The sequence below is a fragment of the Mobula birostris genome, chromosome 2, assembly GCF_030028105.1.
Source record: "Mobula birostris isolate sMobBir1 chromosome 2, sMobBir1.hap1, whole genome shotgun sequence".
NCBI lineage: Eukaryota > Metazoa > Chordata > Chondrichthyes > Myliobatiformes > Myliobatidae > Mobula > Mobula birostris.
Genome location: NC_092371.1, coordinates 70,162,352 through 70,183,520, shown reverse-complemented (window position 1 = coordinate 70,183,520; position 21,169 = coordinate 70,162,352). Strand labels below are relative to the sequence as shown.

General features: G+C 38.6%; 1 protein-coding gene across 10 annotated transcripts in view; it reads left to right on the top strand.

Moving 5' to 3' along the window:
* The window catches only part of zmynd8 (zinc finger, MYND-type containing 8), a 102,891-nt gene that overhangs the window by 62,857 nt on the left and 18,865 nt on the right, over positions 1–21,169 (top strand). For 4 of the 10 annotated variants that reach the window (XM_072242678.1, XM_072242660.1, XM_072242686.1 and 1 more), the window contains 13 exons: positions 3,345–3,415; positions 3,744–3,821; positions 6,507–6,622; positions 8,140–8,630; positions 9,469–9,618; positions 10,244–10,396; positions 11,876–12,418; positions 14,140–14,511; positions 15,828–16,024; positions 18,409–18,489; positions 18,591–18,669; positions 19,619–19,858; positions 20,939–21,096. In XM_072242678.1, coding sequence (XP_072098779.1) covers positions 3,345–3,415; positions 3,744–3,821; positions 6,507–6,622; positions 8,140–8,630; positions 9,469–9,618; positions 10,244–10,396; positions 11,876–12,418; positions 14,140–14,511; positions 15,828–16,024; positions 18,409–18,489; positions 18,591–18,669; positions 19,619–19,858; positions 20,939–21,096 — 2,729 coding nt within the window. The remainder of the gene's footprint in view (positions 1–3,344; positions 3,416–3,743; positions 3,822–6,506; positions 6,623–8,139; positions 8,631–9,468; positions 9,619–10,243; positions 10,397–11,875; positions 12,419–14,139; positions 14,512–15,827; positions 16,025–18,408; positions 18,490–18,590; positions 18,670–19,618; positions 19,859–20,938; positions 21,097–21,169) is intronic. The other 6 variants (XM_072242670.1, XM_072242694.1, XM_072242726.1 and 3 more) reach the window with 4 other exon arrangements.

Sequence of the window (21,169 nt, the reverse complement as noted above, 5' to 3'; positions counted from 1 at the left end):
AGACCCCCCCAAAAAAAAACCCACCGTGCAACTAAACTAAAAGCAAAGCAAAGCAATGGGCTAACTTGGAAACAGGTAGAGTTAAAGAACTTAAAATCACGTCCTCAAACCTGACCTCCATTAAAAACAGTTTTAAAAAAAAGGCAAGAAGGGAATATAAATATGGAACAAAAGAGAAAAAAAATTACATTAAATGAAAATATTGAATAAAAGATCTCCAGGTCTGTTCAAATTTAAGTGAGGAATCATAAAGATTACTTCTAATTTTCTCCAAATTTAAGCATAATATCGTCTGGGAAAACCAAAAAAAGGTAGTTGGAGCATTAGGCTCTCGCCAATGTTGTAAGATACATCTTTTCGCCATTAAAGTAAGAAATGCAATCATTCTATGGGCTGAAGGGGAAAGATTACTGGAAATTTTAGGTAATCCAAAGATAGCAGTAATAGGATGAGGAGAGATATCTATATTCAATACCTTTGAGATAATATTAAAAATGTCTCTCCAAAAAGTTTCCAGAGTAGGACAAGACCAAAACATATGAGTTAAAGAGGCTATCTGCCCCGGACATCTATCACAAAAAGGATTAATATGAGAATAAAAACAAGCTAATTTATCTTTGGACATATGTGCTCTATGAACAACTTTAAATTGAATTAGGGAATGTTTGGCATAGATAGAGGAAGTATTGACTAATTGTAAAATCTGCCCCCAGTCATCCACGGAAATAATAGAACCCAATTCTTGTTCCCAATCTGACCTAAGACAAGTGTCTTATAAAGTCTCAGCATTATCTCCTTGTTTTTGTATTCTATTCCCTAGAAATAAATGCCAACATTGTCTTTGCCTTCTTTACCACAGACTCAACCTGTGAATTTATCTTCTGGGAGTCTTGCACAAGGACTCCCAAGTCACTTTGCACCTCTGATGTTTGAATTTTCTCCCCATTTAAATAATAGTCTGCACTATTATTCTTTTTACCAAAATGCATTATCGTACATTTCCTAACACTGTATTCCATCTGCCACTTTTTTGCCCATTCTTCCAATTTTTCTAAGTCCTGCTACAATTGCATTGCTTCCTCAGCACTACCTAGCCCTCCAACTGTCTTTGTATCATTTGCAAACGTTCCCATAAAGCCATCGATTCCGTTATCCAAATCATTCACAAACAATGTGAAAGTAGCGGTCCCAATACTGACCCCTGAGAAACACCATGAGTCTCTATCCATGAATGGCTCTATCCATGCCAGTATTTTTTCTGTAATGCAGTAGGATTTATCTTGTTAAGCAGTCTCATGTGTGGCACCTATCAACTGTCTTCTGAAAATCCAAGTAAATGACATCCACTGCCTCTTCTTTGTCCACCTTGCTTGTTACTTAAAGAATCTCTTAACAGATTTGTCAGGCAAGATTTCCCTTTACAGAAACCATGCTAGCCACCTTGACTTATTTTATCATTGGCTCCAAGTACCACGAAACCTCAGCCTTAATAATGGACTCCAAAACTTCCACAACCACTGAGGTTAAGCTAACTGGTCTATCATTTCCATTCTTTTGCCTTCCTTCCTTCTTAAAGAGTGGAGTGACATTTGCAATTTTCCGTCCTCCAGGACCATGCCAGAATCAAGTGATTGTTGAAAGATCATAACTAATGCATCTGTTATCTTTTCAGCAACCTCTCTCAGGACTCTGGGATGTACTCCATCTGGTCCAGGTGGGTCATCACTGCCCTGGCTATGGGTTGACTCATTGTAGAGCCTAATGGCCGAGGGTAAGAATGACCTCATATAGCGCTCTTTGGAGTAGTACAGTCATCTTAGTCTATTATTAAAAGTGCTCCTCTGTTCAGCCAAGGTGGCATGCAGAGGGTGAGAAACATTGTGCAGAATTGCCAGGATTTTCTGTAGGGTCCTTTGTTCTACCACAGTCTCCAGTGTGTCCAGTTTGACTCCTATAACAGAGCCAGCCTTTCTAATCAGTTTATTGAGCCTGTTGGCATCACCCGTGTTAATGCCATTGCCCTAGTACCCCACTACATAGAAGATAGTACCAATGACAACAGATTGGTAGAACAAGTGAAGGAGAAGCCTACATACTCCAAAGGACCTCAGTCTCCTCAGGAAGTAGAGGCGAATCTGACCCTTCTTGTATACAGCCTCTGTGTTGGTGCTCCATTTAAGTCTGTCTTCCCGGTGCATCTCCAGATACTTATAGATACTCAACACAGCGATGTCCTCACCACATTGATGTTCTCAACATCAATAGAAAATAGCGAGAACTGAGATTTAGTTGAAGAATGATAAAATTGATAACTTTCTATCAAATCTTGTCCTTGACAAAATAAGACCATAACATATAGGAGCAGAATTAGGTCATTCAGCCTGTAGAGTCTGCTCTGACATTCTATCATGGCTGGTTTACTATCTCTCTCAACCCATTCTCCCTATAACTTCTGATACCCTTACCAATCAAGAACCTAACAATGCTTGCTTTAAATATACCCAATGTCTTGGCCTCCAAAGCTGTCTATGGGAAGGAATTCCACAGATTCACTACCTTCTGACTAAAGAGATTCTTCCTCATCTCTGTTCTAAATGATATCCTTCTATACTGAGGCTATGCCCTCTGGTCCTGGACTCCTACACTATAGGAAACATCCTCTCAAGTCCATTCCATCTAGGCCTTTCAATATTCCAAAGTTTTCAATGAGCTTCCCCTCTCATTCTTCTATACTCCAATGAGTACAGGCTCAGAGCTATCAAAAGCTTTTTGTACGTTAAACCTTTCATTCTCTGGACCATTCTTGTGAACTTCCTCTGGGCCTGTTCCAATACCAGCACATTCGTGAATGCATGCATTCATGCAATTTGAAGCAGAGGTTGCTGGTAGTGATTGAATGGAAATGTTTTTTCCTTTGTTGGGTTTAAATTAATCATACTGTGCTGTTGTTATCCAAGCGGAGGGTTAAGGATTAAATTATGGCTTGTATACCTGAACTAATCAACGAGTGATGTCACATAGGCTAATGAGTTATTAACTACCATTGCAACATGTATGTAGGGGTCTTTTATATTTATCTGGATGAGTCAAAATGGGTTCCATTTCAGCTGAAAGGCTTTATTTTTGACACAGCAACACTTTAAATCTTGTATTGGAAATGTAAATACAGCCTGTGCTCATCCTGATTTTATTACATCATCTTCTCTTTTGGCTTAGAGAAAATTCCAACTTTGTCAAGCAGATGCAGAGTGAATCAGAAATGTGTAACAGTGCAGTTATTAGCTACATTGTATTAAATGAGATGTTAATATTGCACTGTGTTCTGTTTTTAAAATAAATAATAGATTTTTGTGTTGCAGCCAATCACAAATTAACAGCTACAGCTAAAGTGATCATAAAGATCTGTGAGCATGAAGTAAGTATTGGCAAGGAAGAGTATTGTATTTTATTGTTAAACTGATTTTATTGGATTTATTAGGTCTGTACAGAAGGCCATTTACTTTGGATCAAGCTTGTGATGATGAAATAGCAGCACAATGTTAAACAAACCATTTGGATCACTGAAAGAGGAAAAACTCTTAACTTTCTCATAAAATTTTTCATAAGAATCTGTCTTTTCTCCTTTCTTCTGTCAGATACTTTTATTTACTTTTTTCAAGGTTCACTGTTGATTTTTTTTTTGTTGATGTTTTGTTATACTGAAGAAAGTATGTTGTTTCAAGCTAATATTTTTCTCTTCTTAGATGAATGAAATTGAAGTTTGTCCAGAATGCTATTTGGCTGCATGTCAAAAGAGAGACAACTGGTTTTGTGAGCCATGTGTAAGTTCAGGTGTTCTGTAAACTGTAAACATCAAAGTACTAATTGAATCAAATAACTGCTTGTGTACTAAATACAAATACTTGGACTTCAGCTCAACTTTGTTTTTGGTTAATTTGGATCTTTATTATCGCCTTTAGTGTTAGCCACCTTTCGGATTTTTAAATGTTGAATTTTATCTCGGCCATCAGATCAGTGTGTTTACGCTCAATTAGCAATGAAAGAAGCAAGACAATCGAATCCAGAACCTGGTGGAAAAATTTGCCAGCAGCGTAAAATGCTTTCTAATTGACTTAAGGATTCTAATTTTAAACCAATCTGACCTCTAATTGACCTGCTAATTTGTTAAAGAACATTTGGCCTTAATTGATCCAGGATGATAAACAAATTTACCTCGTGGCATCAAAGGATGTAGTTCATCACGGGCTCAGCTGAATAATAATACTGGTTTGTATGATATGCTGCAGTTATCCTCCAATATATCAGAAAGACTTACCCAATGTCTGTTTAATTTTGCAATGGTTGCTTTCAAGAACAATTATCTTTTTTCCTTGAGAATATAATAAATTGTTGCCAATGGTCTCTTTAATTATGCATGTATCTCTTGGGCTTTTATAAATTTTGATTGGGGTTATGGTGTAACTAGTAGCAACAGAAAATCCTTTCAATCATTCTTTCCAGAATCCATACATGGCTATTCCAAGTCATTGCACTCTCACTCAGAAATCTGTCTTTGAGAAAAATTATTTCATCAGTGCCAGATGCGGTATTGGTGTGTAGTGGATGGTTGATGAAGGGAAGGATAGGGCATTTAAACATTTCAATAAAATACTGCTAAAACCATCCATCATGCTTTTTCATTGGGTATTGAGAATATTCATAAAAGTGAATGTTGCTCCAAGTTCATATATCATTTTTATGAACTTACCCTCTAAAATTCTGCTGTGGGTCAGCAATAAAGTTCCTAATCCTGTTCAATGATTGTGAATTTCCTAGTTGTATCCTCCATTTGTCCATGAAGAATAGTTTATTTCCTCTATGATGCTATCTTTCATTCATCTTTTCAATCTTTCATCAAGTGTTCAGTCTGGTGGAATAGGCCTGCTCTTGAAAGGTAATCAATCACTTTTAACATATGTTATTTTTCACCAAACACATTCATATTTTTGGCGCATCTCTACTGTCTTACCTTTGAAGGGAAAAAATTATAAAGACTTGTGGTATAGTTTCAAATGATTTAATTTACTATCAGGGCATATATAAAGAATACAACCTGAAATTCTTACTCTTCGCAGACATCCACAAAACAGGAAAAAAAAATGAGTGAATGACAGAAAATGTTAGAACCCCAAAACCCCCTCTCCCCCTCCTATGCACAGGCAGTAGCAAAAGCATTAACCCTCCACCACCCACCATGCAGCAATAGCAAAGCCCCCAAAGAGACAATGATCTAGAGTCCATCAAAAATTACTGTCCATCCGAACACTGACATCTCAGGCCGGCTTTCTGTCACTAACAAGGGAGAGAGTGATATTGCTCCTGCTTTATGAGAGGGGAGACCAGCAGTGGTTTGGATGTTACAATCTTCAGCATCATTTCTGCAAGCCCACCAACTCTGTCTCATCATCGAGGGTGGGAGAGAGAAATTGCTCGAGTGTAGGGGCCTTCCATCAGCAGTGCACACTTGGTGTTTCAGTCTCCCACTGTGAGGAACCGACTCGTACACGACTCTGCACCCTGAAGTTGTATGTCTTCCAGCCACACCTGTTAAATTTTTGAAATAGATTTCTAATCTCCCCAAATAACTTGTTGAAAACAAGTACTGTGGCAAGTTTTATGAATGATTTCTAACGAGTAATACTTTTGAGACAAAGTTAAGCTGGTTTCTCTTAATTTTCAGTCTCCACAGGGAGGCTCTGGTTGTTTCAGTGTAGTAATTTAGGTTGCAAACCACAGCTCCTAACTCTGGGGAAAAGCTGGCAAAATGTTACCAGGTATCAGGATGCTATAAATAACTGCCAAGTGTTCCGGTTGTGTAGTCCCTTCAAATAGTTACTGTGTCTGTTGTCTGCAGCATACTCCACTGAAGATTTGTGTTTATACTGTTATTTATTAGATGTGGGTTCCACTCTTTTTGTTTGGAATTGTTTGTATTAGATCATATGACATAGGAGCAGAATTATCCCTCTCAATCCCATCGACTTGTTTTCTCCCCGTAACCTTTGACACCCTTACACATCACTAACCCATCAACCTCTGCTTTAAATATAACCCAATGACTTGGCCTCCACAGCTGTCTGTGGCAGTGAATTCCACAGATTCAGCACGCTCTGGCTAAAGAAGTTCCTCTGAACATGTGTAGCTCTTTATAAAACCATAAGGTATAAAAGCAGAATTGGGCCATTTGGCCCATCAAGTCTGCACCGCTGTTTCATCATGGCTAATCCAATTTCCTCTCAGTCCCAATCTCCTGCCTTCTGCTCATATCCCTTTGTGCCCAGACTAATCAAGAATCTATCAACCCCTGCCTTAAATATATGTAGAGATTTGGGCCTCCACAGTCAAGTCTTTAGGTTCTACTTTATTTTTGCATTTAGCATTGCAGCAATCTTGAAAGAGTTCTTGTATTGTAAAATTATAGATTTACCTGTCTTCCGACCCAAACATATTTGTATTTTGTTTTGCAGAGTAATCCCCATCCACTTGTCTGGGCAAAGCTTAAAGGCTTTCCATTTTGGCCGGCAAAAGCACTGCGGGACAAGGACGGACAGGTCGATGCACGTTTCTTTGGCCAGCATGACAGGTGAATTACTTTGTAATGTATGGAAGATCGTTTCTAATATTCTCTTGAATCAGTGTGCATTTCAAAGGTAATTAAATCAGGCAGTTGAACAGAGAGATTTGATGTGAAAATATTAAGGTGGCTGTTAATATTTTTAAATGTATAGTCCATTAGAGAAAATAATTTTGCAGTTTTGATTGCGCTTTGCCAGAGGTCCATGGCATCCTTTGTGCTTTTCATTAACTTGTATTGTATGATCTAGTAGAAATATACAGAAGTTGTCTCCTTCAGTAATGAGCTCAGAACTATAGCATGAATTTGTATCTTGAGAACAGAATGATCAGGATACCAATCCATTTTTAATTGTTAAAGAAATAATACGGTCTGTCATGAACATCTAAATTAAAGATTGATTTTCTTAAAGCATCCATTCTTAGTAGTGTTGGTTAGGAAGCTCTGGATTTGGAACCAGCTCTGGTGAAGGGTCAGCAATATGTTTTGAGATTAGGGTGCCGTGACCTGAAGGGGAAAATGCAAGTGGTGGTGTTCTTGTGATCCTGCTGCTGTGACCCTTATTGCTTATAGAGGTTGAAGGGTTTCGAGGAGCCTGGGCAAGTAACTGCAGTACATTATGTGGAAGGTACAAACTGTAGCCACTGTGAACTTGCTGGTTGAGAGAAGGAATCACTCAGGTGACTATGGGATGCCAGTCGTGTGTGTAGCTTTGCCCTGCATTATGTGAAGTCCCCAGAAGAGCATTCCAGGCACTTACTGTGTAAAAGAGTCCTCTGACTTCTCCCTTATACTTTACTCACCGTTTAAAAAAAAATGTCCTCTGCTATTAGCTATTGAAAAGTTGTTGGATGTCCTCTTGTAATCTTATATTCCTCTATCGAGTTGCCCCTCATCCTCCTTCATTCCAATGAAAATAACCCTTAAGTTCTTGGAATCATGGCAGCATTATAACATAGCAGGAGGGGATTGGTTGCTATCAGGCATCTTTTGCATTGTTTCTAGTTTATTCAATCATCTTAATAACTCCACACAATTCTTCTTCTTGGGCATTTAGCTCCCAGTGGAGCAAAGGCCATTGATGATACCCTGTCTCCATCGTCCAAAGTCAATGGTATGGTTGGAGTTCATCACTGTTTCTGTAATTTATTGTATCCGTTGTACAGAATATTGGCTTATACAGCTTCACCAGAGCCCTGTTGGCTGGCATTACCTGCTTCCACCTGCCACAATGGGGACATAGGGTTGGACTAACCACCATTGCCATACTGGGATGCATTGCAGTGGCCTACAAGCGTGATTATTGAAAAAAGCTTCAAGTGAGGAAGAGAAACTGATAAAATATATTAACTTTTTTCTGTGCATTCTGCTCTTTAAATCAAAGCATGTTCTGCTCCTCAACTGGGAAAGGGCTGGCGTGCTTTCATAAATAAATTTTTAAAAATCATTTTGATGCCTAGATGATGAGAAAAAATATTAGCTAGTTAATCTAATGTATTAATTGAATATATTTCTACTATACACAGAGCTTGGGTTCCAATAAATAACTGCTACCTCATGTCCAGAGAAATTCCCTTTTCTGTAAAAAAGACTAAAAGCATCTTCAACAGTGCAATGCAAGAAATGGAAGTATATGTGGAGAACATTCGTAAAAAGTTTGGAACATTCAATTATGCACCTTTTCGGTCACCATACACTCCCAACAGCCAATTCCAGATGCTGAAGGATCCCCAGAACCCAGCAGCAGGAACTGCTAAGCCTGATAAATATGAGAAAATCAAACTAAACTTTGATATGACAGCATCTCCAAAAATAGTTCTCAGCAAGCCCATATTAATTGGTGGTCCAAGTCAGAGAATTTCACTCACGGACACGCCCCGCTCGCCAATGAGCACCAACTCTTCGGTGCACACCGGTTCTGACCTAGAAACTGAACCTGCAGAGAAGAACATGAAAGCAACTTCCAGTCACTTTAGTGCAAGTGAGGAGTCCATGGACTTCATTGACCGGAGCACAGGTATGATATACCCTAATTTTAACAACTGTTTTCAAAAGAAATGTTGGGGCAGCACGTGATGGAGCAGGAGGCAAAAGCAGTAAGACAGCAACATTTTTTCATGAAGGTATGTGAAAGGAATCTATTGGAGTGGTTAAACTTCTATGAATCCTTCAAGACTTGTATTTAGTAATTTTATTGAATTTCTTTCGATATAATTCTCTTTCTTTGGATACCATATCTTTCCCAGTAAGTTGTCTGAAGATATTTAGACTCTTGTTAATTTTTAGGTTGTCCTGCACTGAGGATACTCAGTTCCGTTTTCAAGATATCACAATATAGAGGAAGTTCTGAATCATAATGGTGCTAGTCCTCAGATAAACTGAGAGTGGGTGACTGACTGTATTCACTTAATTTCATTGGGAGGCTGAAATGACTCATGCTGGGTCATTAGACTCCTGAGAATTTATGCAGCCAAACCAAAGTGGGGGAAAAAATTATTTAAAAAATGTTCCTTGAGTTTTGAATAGTACTTTCCATTGAAAGTACTATATTTTGGAGATATTAAGCGGATGATACCAGTATATAATGAATCACTTTCAAGTAGCGAGGACAGTCATTTTGGTCTGCTGGGTTGTCAATTGCCTTAAAGTTAATTGCATCTTAATCAAGGATCCGAATGCATCATTGTGTATGCGAGATGGAAAATTCCGCTCACTGTCTTGGTCGGTGCGGAGTCTTGGATGACAAACCTTTCTCCTCCTCCTGACTTCCTGCCCAGTTGTGATGCAGGTTACAGTGTTCAAAACCTGAAACTCTCTGACAGCTCCACATTGATCCAGTTTGTTTCCTCTTTCAGCTTCTCCTGGATCTGTGAAGACAAGTCAAGCTGGCAGTGTGTCGGGCAGCCCAAAACCCTTCTCTCCTCAGTCCTCCACTCCCATTGCTGCTAAATCAGAAAGGACTTTGAAAACCCCTCCTACGGGCAGCATCCTTAACCTAAACCTTGGTTAGTTGTGACCACAAAATGTTTTTCCATTGACTTTGTGGGATCTTTCATCAACCTACAGTGAGATGAAGAGGTTTGGTGAGAGCAGAGTATGTGCATGCATTGGGATTGTATGCTGGTGTGTAGCTGCTTCTTCAAGATTTTCCAGGGGAAGAGACTTTAGAGCAATGAATTAAATTCTTTGAGAGGGATATTAATAAAAAGAAATAAAAGTATAATGCTTTATCTAAAAAAAATTTCTGTTTTTATGACTGAAAGTAGTTCCCAGTAACACACTGTCCCAATTATTTATCTTTTATTGTATACTGGAGGTTATATGATTGAGTCGGGAGCTTTTCCTGAAGTCTTCTGTATCAGACATTTGGCGCGATTGAAAACTTGTTGTTTTTGCTTTTATTACTTATTTTGTGTCTTCAACAGCATCTCTATATTGGACCTAAAAGAATAATAACTTGATATTCTGACCAATTTACTGCTTCAAAGGGCCATGGTGTCAATTGTTGTCTTTTCATCTCTAAACACAGCACTCCAGAATGAGCCCTGGGTTCTGGGTTATCTCTGTCTTTTCACATTGTGTCCAGCAGGCTGATCTCATGTAATTGATTTCTGCTTTCTCACTTAATAGATCGCAGTAAAGCAGAGATGGATCTAAAAGAGCTAAGTGAATCTGTGGTACAGTCAGCTCCTGTGCTCCTCACTTCACCCAAAAAACAACCAGTTCGGAGCAGCTTCCTGCTTAATCTTGACAAGACCATAGAAAGTTGTAAAGCACAGTTAGGTGAGGATATGTTTTTAAAGATATTTCTCTCCAAACTTTGTTATTGTTTATGATTTTAGGAGAATTGGCATTTTGCCTTTTTTAATCTGTTTGATCATCTGGGGTATGATATGTTTGAGAGACAAAAGTGTTTCCCTATACCTACTGTGAAGTTCAAGAGAAGCACTTTAATGAACAGTCAAATCAACATGCTGGATAGGAACTAATGAAGTTTATGTATTGAAGAGAAGCTCTGAGGTAGAGGTTTGTATTAGGATTTAGTTGGGAAACCAGCACTTTACCTGGAACTGCTGAAGTCTAAGATGTGATATTAAGATATTTGATTCAGTTTAATTTTCTTTTTAACTTTTCATCTACCGTATTTGTATTCTGATTATCATAAAGATTATTTGTTTAGTTATGCTGGAGTCATTAGCAAAACTTGAATATAACAGTCTTGTAAGTCTTTGTGCTTTGCATTCAGCACTCTGTGTCACAATGATAACACTTTACATTTGGAATACAGGACAAGGTTATAAAGCCTTATATCTCAGAAAATAAAATGTCCAAATTTCCCTAGGCACTGTTAATTGATTTGAGGAAGGACTCTACTAACGTTTCCTAAAGAATCAGTTGAATGTATGCATTTTGGTAATATCCAATGACCCTTGTTGAGATTTACATTTACTGTATATGATGTCTTTGAGGAGGGAGTACTGATGAAAAAGCCTACTAATAAAGAAAAAATGATAATTTGATTGAATTGCTATGATTTTTTGTGTTTAGTTTTAAAGCATCATCTGTCAACATTGATTCTTGCTCCATTCGCTTGTATTGACAAATTGGACATTATATCGTTACATTGGTTAAAAGGAAATGCTACCAGTAATAGAGATAGTGGATTCCTGTGTTAGAATATTATTTAGTTTTCTAAGTTCAGAGTACATGCATGTCACCACATACGACACTGAGGTTTTTTTTCCATGCAGGCATACTCAGTAAATCTATAGAACAGTAACTGTTAAACAGGAACAATGAACAACAAACTGTGCAAATGCAAATATAAATAAATAGCAATAAGTACAGAGTATGAAATAATAAGATACAGACTCCTTTAAGTGAGACTCTCGGTTGTGGGAACAAAAATATAATGAGTGTAATTATCCCCTTTTGTTCAAGAGCCTGAAGGTTGAGGGGTAGTAACTGTTCTTGAACCTGGTTGTGCAAGTCCTGAGGTACTTGTAACTTCTACCTGATGGCAACAACAAGAAAAGAGCATGGCCTAGGTGATGAAGGTCTTTGATGGATGCTGCTTTTTGATGGCAATGTTTCATGTACAGGTGCTCAGTGCTTGTAGGGCTTTTCTCATGATGTTACTGTTTATCAAGTTTTGTATCTTTATCATCAATTTTGAAGCAAATAATTATATCTGAGGTGTCATTAATGATTCTCTGGGTGCTGTTTGGTTCAGTTTCAAATTCCATGTGTTCTTATCCCAAGGGATAAATGAAATTTCTGAAGATGTCGATGCAGGAGCTGAGCACAGTGACTCTGAAGACTCAGAAAAATCAGATACCTCTGACAGTGAATATGCCAGTGATGAAGGACCCAAACTAAATAATGGACAAGAAGAGAGAGAGGAGAAGGAAGGCATCAGGAGTGAAAAGGATTCACCTTTTGTCAAAAAGAAACCTAAACATTTGACAGTTCATGGTGAAGTGAAACAGGAGACCAGTCCAAGTTCTGTTGTGTCCAAAAATGAGGCTTTGGGGAAGGAAAAGGCAAATGGTGATTCAGACAAAGAACATGTTGAGAAGATTAAAAATCTCCATCAAGGAGCAAAGGAGAAACTAGGAAATAAAGATGAGACTGATTCTCCAACAGTGCGTTTGGGACTGGACTCTGATTCTGATTCTGACAATGAACTGGTTATAGATCTGGGAGATGAAAGCAAAGAAGCTGTGCGTGAAGGCAAGAAGGGAGAGAAGAGCAGAAAGGAGCCAACGCCAACCCTGAAGGAGTCACCAACTCCAAATGCAGAAAGTATGTATATTTAAACCTGTGTTTTCCTTGGTGATATTATACCTTTTCTCACTGTTGAACCTGGATGGTCTTCAGCAATGGTTGTGTTTACCTCCACATGTTTAAGGGAAAACAACTTCACTCAGAGGGTGGTGAGAGTGGCACGAGCTACCAGCGTGATTTCGATTTCAATATTGGAGAGAAGTTTGGATAGGTACATGGATGGGAGAGGTATGGAAGGCTATGGTCTGGGACTGAGCAGTTTAAGTGGTTTGGCACAGACTAGATGGGCCAAAAGAATAATGTGCATACTGTGTTATACTTTTCTATGATTCTATGACTTTACATGATTGGATTTAGAAATACTGTAGTTGTCACTTTATTAGTGTGTTAATGCAAATTGTGGCAGCAACTCAATGCATAGCATGCAGATGTGGTCAAGAGGTTCAGTTGTTGTTCAGACCAAACATCAGAATGGACAAGAAAAGTGCCTTTAAGCGTGAAATGAATGTTGGTGCCATATGGGGTGGTTTGAATATCTCAAACTGCTGATCTTCTATGATTTTCACACACAGCAGTCTCTAAAGTTTATAGAGAATGGTGCAGAAAATAAATTTTTAAAAAACATCCAGTGAGCAGCATTGCTGTGGGTGAAAAAGCCTTGTTAACAAGAGTGGTCAGAGGAGAATGGCCAGACTAGTTCAAGCTGACAGGAAGGTGACAGTACCTCAAATAACCACGCAGCACAACAGTGATGTGCTGAAGAGCATCTTTGAATGCACAACACGTTGAACCTCAAAGTGGATGTGCTATGGTAGTAGAAAACCACAAACATACACTCAGTGACTTTATTAGCTACAGGAGGTACCTTATAAAGTGTGCACGGAGTGTATAAAAAAAACAATAGGATCACCAAACTGAATGATCTATGTTAACAAACTAAAAGGACTTTGGGATGTGGAGTTTATTGTTCTTTATTTCTAAAGCATGAACTGCCAAATTATGATGTGTAACAAATACGAAAAAGTGTGTAGATGCTGGAAATCCAAAGCAACACGAACTAAAATGCTGGAGGAAATCAGCAGGCCTAATGAAGGGTCTCAACCTGAAACGTCAACTGTTTATACTTTTCCATAATTGCTGCCTGGCCTGCTGAGTTCATCCAGCATTTTTGTGTATGATACATGTGTACTTCGATTCAATGAAAAGTAGAAGTCTTAGACTCGTTGAATCAGAAATTTATTGGTTTGGTGTAAGTTTCAGTTCAGCTACTTAATGTGTTGAAATAAAGGAATAAGATACTTAAACAGGAAAAAATGTCTTAGGAAGTACTTTCTTCAAAGTATTTCCTCCTTTTGGCGAATAAGATTTATTTTTCTAGATAAAAGCTCATTTGGCTTCTTCTGATCTTGAATGTTAATTTTTACAACAGGATTAACCGGAGCCACGTTTTCCTCAGTGTTAGCTTGCTTCATGATACAGGAGCATAAAATATTCTTTTATGTCTTGATTGGCAATATTTGAGTGAAAGGTTAGCCTGAAAACTATGATGTGAAGAGTAAAAGTCAAACCAGATTTTTAAGGAGTAAATATTTTTCATTATACATATTGTGGGAGGAGGCGAGGAGGCGTAGTCATAAAAGTGCCCTTCCCACCAGCCTTTTACAATAAAACACAATTGTGAACTGCACATTATCCTTTCCATTATAAGGGTAAACTAATATTGCTAATTATGTGTATAGGTAAAGCATCACCCACTGTAACAGTCTCCAGTCAACCAAAGGGTGAAGTTGCTTCTTCGGTTCCCAGCCTCCCGAGCCAGGCACCTTCAACCAGCACAACAACAACTGCCAGTGTGGTGTCCACAGCCACCGTTCCAGCTGTTGCTCTTACCAACAGCCCAGTTAAAAAGCAGCGGCCTCTTTTGCCAAAAGAAACAATACCTGCTGTTCAACGTGCAGTCGTGTGGAATCCCTCGACCAAGTTTCAGACCTCCTCGCAGAAGTGGCACATGCAGAAGGTCCAAAGGCAGCAGCAACAACAGCAAGTGCCAGTGTCTCAGCAGCATTCTCAGAACACAGGAACACGCTACCAGACGAGGTTGGCTGTGAAAGGTACAAATATTTTGATTCGAGCTCTAACTCTTGCAGGTGCCAGCTCAGGTTATATTGATAGCTTCTACTTGTCTACTGTAGTAAAGTTATCTTTCTTACGTATAATCGGTAGTAAGTAGATTTTTGCGCGATCCTAAAGAATATTGTCGTGGAGTGTTTGAAGGCTCAGAGCCTAGACTGTCTGCAACTTAGAAGAATGAGGGGCAGGATGGGGGGCGGTGGTTCTGATTGAAACCTATTTTGGAAGGGTTAGATAGAGTGGCTATAGAGGGGATGTTTTCTATAGTGGGGGTGGGTGTCTAGGACCAGTGAGCATCGCCTCAGAATAGAAGAACATCCCTTTAGAAAATAGATGAGGAGGAATTTGCGTAGCAGGAGGGTGGTGAATCTGGACTTCATTGCCATATTTAAAGCATTGGTATATTTAAAGCAGAGGTTGATGGGCTCTTGATTACTAAGGGCGTCTAATGTTGCAGAGAGAAGGCGGGAGAATGAGGTTGAGCGGGATGATAAATCAGCCAATATGGAATGGCAGAGCAGGCTCAATTGATCGAATGGCCTAATTCTGCTCTTGTTGCCTAAATCAGGGTTTCCCAACTTTTATATGCCACAGAGCTTTACCATTATCCCGAGGGTTCTATGGACCCCAATTGGGAACCTCTGGTCTAAATAAACACTAGGACAAGTGCCAGGAGTTCATTGAATTTCCTTGGAAACTGTGAAGCTTCTCAGTAAAGACAGTTCCTTTAAGATTAATGGAGCCAGGTTGCATACTAGAATCTGCCATTTTCCTCTCATCACAGGATGAACAACCTGCTTTTCTTTGGCAATGTGAACAGTGTAAAAGAACAACATTACAATAGTTTCCAAAATTTTGTACAGAATTTGATTAGCATTGCAGAATTTAGAAGATTCTTAACAGATGGCCAAGTAAGAAAACTATGATTTTAAGTTCAATGTAAATTTATTGTCAAAGTACATATATGTTACCTTATACTACCTTGAGATTCATTTTCTTTCTGGTGTTCACAGTAGAACAAAGAAATACAATAGAATCAATAAAAAAACTATACGCACAAAGCCAATATGCAGAAGACAAACAGAGCAAATTAAAAAATAATTAAGTATTAAAGTGAATGAATAATACCAAGAACATGTGTTGTAGAGTTCTTGAAAGTTAGTCCATAAGTTGAGGAAACCGTTCAGAGTTGAAGTAAGTGAAGTGAAGTTATCCACGCTGGTTCAGGTGATAACTTCACTTTGTTGACAATGACCTACTCTGGTATCTCATTCTTTAATTTCATTTCCAATTGCAGCTGTGCAGCAGAAAGAGGCAATCCTGGCAACTTCAACGTCTTCCATTACTTTGGTTACAAGCACATCCTCTACATCTGCAATAGGCAGCAGCTCAGGAGTAGTGAATACAGCCTCCAGTTCAGTCTACAGCACAGATTTACCCATAGCTACTCCATCCGCTGATGTTGCTGCTGACCTAACAAAGTATACAAATAAGGTTTGTTTTGTTACTATGATAGACCAAGACCTGCTACATAGAATTGCAGAGAAATGAAATACAAGGTAGATAATTTTCTCCAACCACTCTTATGAATACCCCTTTGCTGCTGCAATTGGGTTTGCCTCTTTAGTTCTAGAACATAAAATGAGCAATGTGGTAATCGTCCATTTAATGGCTGTAATATATATGCATCACTCTGCTGTAAATACCTTAGCCTGCTGTAAATACCTTAGCCTCTTGTCCTTTTACGATATCTTTTATTGGGCACAGTGCCAAAGTCCAATGTAATTATCATCTACATGCTCTATGCCTGAAATGATCAGGGCAAATAATGAATGCTCCACTGTTGGGTATGCATGAAAAGAGTGGGGCTTGCGGTTCTCCACATCATTTGGACTAAGAAGTAGGGCTAAGATTATGAAATCAAAAATATAACAGAGCACTGTTTTGAAAATCAAAGCATAATTGCATGTTTATTGAAACTGGATTATAATCCCTCACACCTGTTCCAAAAATGTAAATTTAGAGAGGTTTTAGCAGGTCTTCCGGAAATGTTTAAATAGATTGCTTTTTAGTGAATTATTTTTACTTAAGAAAGGCTTCATTAAATATGTTATTTCTCTTGTCTTTTTTTTTGATGGTGAGCTAATATTGAAGTTTTTCTACAGTATTAAATGAGTGTTTTCAAAGGCAGCCAAGTTGTGTCTCAGAATGAGTTTCAACTATGTCCATTCTAAAACAAGATAGACAATTAGACCTGACACTGTTGTCATCTTCGAAGGCTGTGTGGAATAGTAAGTGTGCAAAGGTCACAACCCAGTTATCAATATTAATTAAAGCAGACTCATCATTGAACAGTCTTTGATTTTCTCTCACTGTTTCAAGTATTGAATAATTGTACATGAAAGTTTAGCTTCATCTTGCATATTTCTTGAAATGAAACATAACAATAGCAATGAAGAAGCGAAGTCCATGCAAATTCCTGATTAATGTTAATTGATTAAATTAAATTTAATTAAGTAATGATTAATTAATGTCCAAATGCTAGCATCGTTGCATTACCTGCCAGCACTACTAAAATAAATATTTATCTTGTACTTAGTCACTTCTTTTCCCTTACTACTGATACGAGGCTAACAGGTTTTAAGCTAATTATCTTCTCTCATCCTCCTTAAGTAGTGGGATTATGTTTTTGACTTCCAATCTGCGGAAACTGTTCTAGAATTTAGAAGTTTTAATGTCAGCTGCCCACCGTCTTCATAACTACCTCCTCCAAAACTTTAAGTTACTGATCATCAAGTCTTGGGGATTTATCAGTTTCCATTCCCACTGATTCTATTTGTCTGTCTGTCTCGTGGAATATACCCTTATGGCACTTTGAGCTACACCACCCAGCAACCCCTGATTTAACCCTAGCCTAATCAAGGGCCAATTAACTTACTCCTTCGGACTGTGGGAGGAAACTGGAGCACCCAGAGAAAACCCACGCATTACATGGCGAGGACATGCACACTCCTTACAGACAATGTCAGACTTCACCTCCGAAGCCCTGAGCTGAGCTGTGGGAACCACCACACTACCATGGCATTAATTTTTAAAAATGTTTCCATTTTTATTTTGCTCTTGCTGGTTTCCCTCATCTCTTCCCTCTCGACCTGTTGCTTTTCACTGTTTCTAAAATGCATGTTTTCTCACCTGTGACGACAGCTACGTTTATTTACTTCATCTGCAATTCTCTTATTTCCTAATATAGTTTGTGGTTTCAGACTGTGAGGGGTTCAAATTGATCTTGCCTCTATTACAAAGTTATAGAATCTTTTTTAATGTTCCTCATGAGATTATCCCAGTATTTTAACTTCTATCAAAGTTTCGATTTCTTGATTAAATTCTGAAATTTTCCCAGTCCTTGGGATTACTGCTCTTTTTTGACAACATAAATATTTCCTTTGATTTATCAGATTCAGATTTATTATTACTAATTTAGATGATGTGAAACTTGTTGTTTTATGGCAGCAGTCCAGTGCAGGCCTGCATGACAAACATAAATAATGCAAATAAAGGACTATCAAGGTAGTGTTCATGGGTTCATGGACTATTCAGAAATCTGATGGTGAAGGGGAAGAAATCATTGAATGTAGGTCTTCAGGCTCCTGTATCTCCTCCCTGATGGTATTAATGAAAAGAGGGCATATCTTGGATGGTAAAGGTCCTTAATGATGGATGCCACTTTCTTGAGGCACTGCCTTTTAAAGATGTCCTTGATGGTGGGGAGGATGGAGCTGGCTGAGTCGACAAAGCCCTGCTGTCTGTTGTGACTAACTGCTATCTTTAACTTCACTCTGTTTGTTTTCTAATAAATCAAAACAACCATTACTTTTTAGATGATGGAAGCAATAAAAGGAACAATGACTGAAATCTACAATGATCTCTCTAGAAATAGCTCTGGAAGCACAATAGCAGAGGTTAGTCATTGGTATTCAAATTGGAGAGTCTTGCTGTTAAATAACGTCAACTGACATCATACAACCATCCTGAATTGTTGGTTTGCCTTGTCCTCTGGCAGATTCGACGAATGAAAATTGAAATTGATAAACTGCAGTGGCTGCATCAGCAGGAACTTGCTGAAATGAAACATAATCTTGGTATGTGCTACAAGTCAGCCTGTTTTCCCTTTAGTTGATATATTGGTTGAATAAATCATCTTATTTGGTCCTCACTGTACTGTATTTCATTATTCTGACCCAAGAGATTGCAGAAACTCATAACTATTTGTGGTCAGATGTCTTTGTCAAATAATTTCATACAACATACGCAAAATGCTGAAGGAACTCATCAAGTCAGATAGCAGATGTAGAGAGGAGTAAGCCGACGTTTCAGGCCGAAACCTTCATCGGGATCTGATGAAGGTATTTGGCCCAAAACATCGACTGTTTATTCCTCTCCATAGATGCTGTCTGATTTGATGAAGTCCTTCTGTGTTCTATGTGTGTGTTGTTCAAGATTTCTAGCATTTTCAGAATCTTTAGTGTTTATTATTCAAAGGAATAACCTTGACATTGTATCATATATAGACTCATTATTATAAGTACACTGATTACTGAAAAGTTGTTCATTAGTTGCACCTCAATCTGACTACAATTCATGGTTGAGAACAAATTTAAACACTCTTGTGTTATCCTTCATGGAACTTGTGGACTTTCTTTGCATACATGCCACAGTATTATATTTTGCGTAGATGTTAACTTGGGAGTATGGCTTTCTACTTTTGAAGTTCTTTTTGCCAGAAGTAATCTAGGAGCGGATTGTATTCCTCTCCAATCATGAAGTGAAGAAGGGTGGAGACCAACAGTTGGAGATCTTATGTTGATGTAAAAGCATTTCATAGTCCCAGAAGATGTGAATCTGCTTAAAACATTCACTCCAGGTTACTTCTGAATAATGGGTTGATAGAGTAAAAAGGGCAGGTTGGAGAATTGAAATGTCATTAAATAATATTACCTGTCTTTTTGTTAGAAATCTTGTTCTTTTCAGACTTTTGACAAATCAACAGAGGACAGTTTTCCTAAATGGTCTCCAATTGGTGCTTTACAGAGCTAACTATGGCCGAGATGCGCCAGAGTCTTGAGCAAGAAAAAGATCGCATGGTCGCTGAGATGAAGAAGCAGATGGAGACAGAGAAGCAGCAGGCTGTGGATGAAACCAAGAAGAAGCAATGGTGTGCAAATTGCAGAAAGGAGGCCATCTTCTACTGTTGCTGGAACACCAGCTACTGTGACTATCCTTGCCAGCAGGCACATTGGCCTGAACACATGAAGTCTTGTACTCAGTCAGGTATACTGTGTGGCAGCTTAAACCCAGGCTAGAACATTATACATTTGCTGTTACTGAAAGATCTAACTTTAATATGATAGTGGGGCATTTTTTGCTATGTGTAGAAAAGGGGATTTAAATAAATGTGAGTTCATAATGCTTTACCCTTTATTGTAAACAACTGCAATGTGACTGAGATTCTTGTTGAATTTGATGTGTTACTTGGATCATTTGTCTACTTAGAAAGCAGGCCTATCCCAGACATTGCTAAGTAGTTTCCCATTGAAGTATTGACCAGACCCAATTCTGCTTGGCTGGGTGCTGTCTGAGAACATAGTGACTAGCTGAGCTGTTGCTCCACAATCCTTTCAATAGAGACAAAATTGGACCAAAATAGTCACATTGTTCTGATCACAGTATGGACTTGGTACCTACCCTGAGTTGTGAAGTTAAAGTTCTTCATCTCATTTGATTTCTGTGCCACCATTATTTCTAAGCTTAAGCAATTAAAGTATGTGGACACAGTTATCATTCTTTATCAAATAACTGTAAGCATAGCCAGTTCAATTGTCCATGGTAATTAAGTTAAAGTTCAAGTTTATTGTCATTCAACTGTAAACATGTATACAGCTAAATGAAACATCGTTCCTCTGGGGCTAAGCACAGTACAAGTAGTCACACTGCACATAGCATATATAGTCACAAAATAATATTAGCATAACTCCCTGAGTAGCATGGCCTGAAGATAGACGGATAGACATAAAGTGGCAGGCGCATGTTTAGGTAAGACAGTATAATCTTACTGGACTATTACAAATAAAGCAAGCACTCATACAAATATATGAAACAACGGCAATAAAAGATGAAAAGCAACCAGCGCAAGATGAAAGTGTGTCTGAGTTGGGGAGTAGTGAGGGGAGGGGAGGGGTGGTGAGGGTGGCGGCGGCAGGGATTTAGACCGGGTGTACAAGTGTGCTGGTCTCCATTTATGAAACTAATCTTTCACATAAGCAGTGGCTCTTGAAATGGAATCAAATGGAGAGGCGGTTCACATCTCTCCAGTGCTGCAGTTTTAACAGGTGTTTCTGTTTTTGACTGCAGCCACAGCGACTCAGCAGGAACCCGAATCAGAAGTGAGCTCTGAGGCATTGAATAAAAGTACACAGCCAGCCCCTACTGTCCAGCAGTCACCGACAGAGACCAAATCTGGCCAAAATGACAAAGATCCCAGCACAGATAAGAACAAGGAAAATGTCACAGTAAGTTGTACTTGATACTAAAATAAAAAATACATCCTCTAGACACTTAAGCCATTGTATTTTTAGAACATCT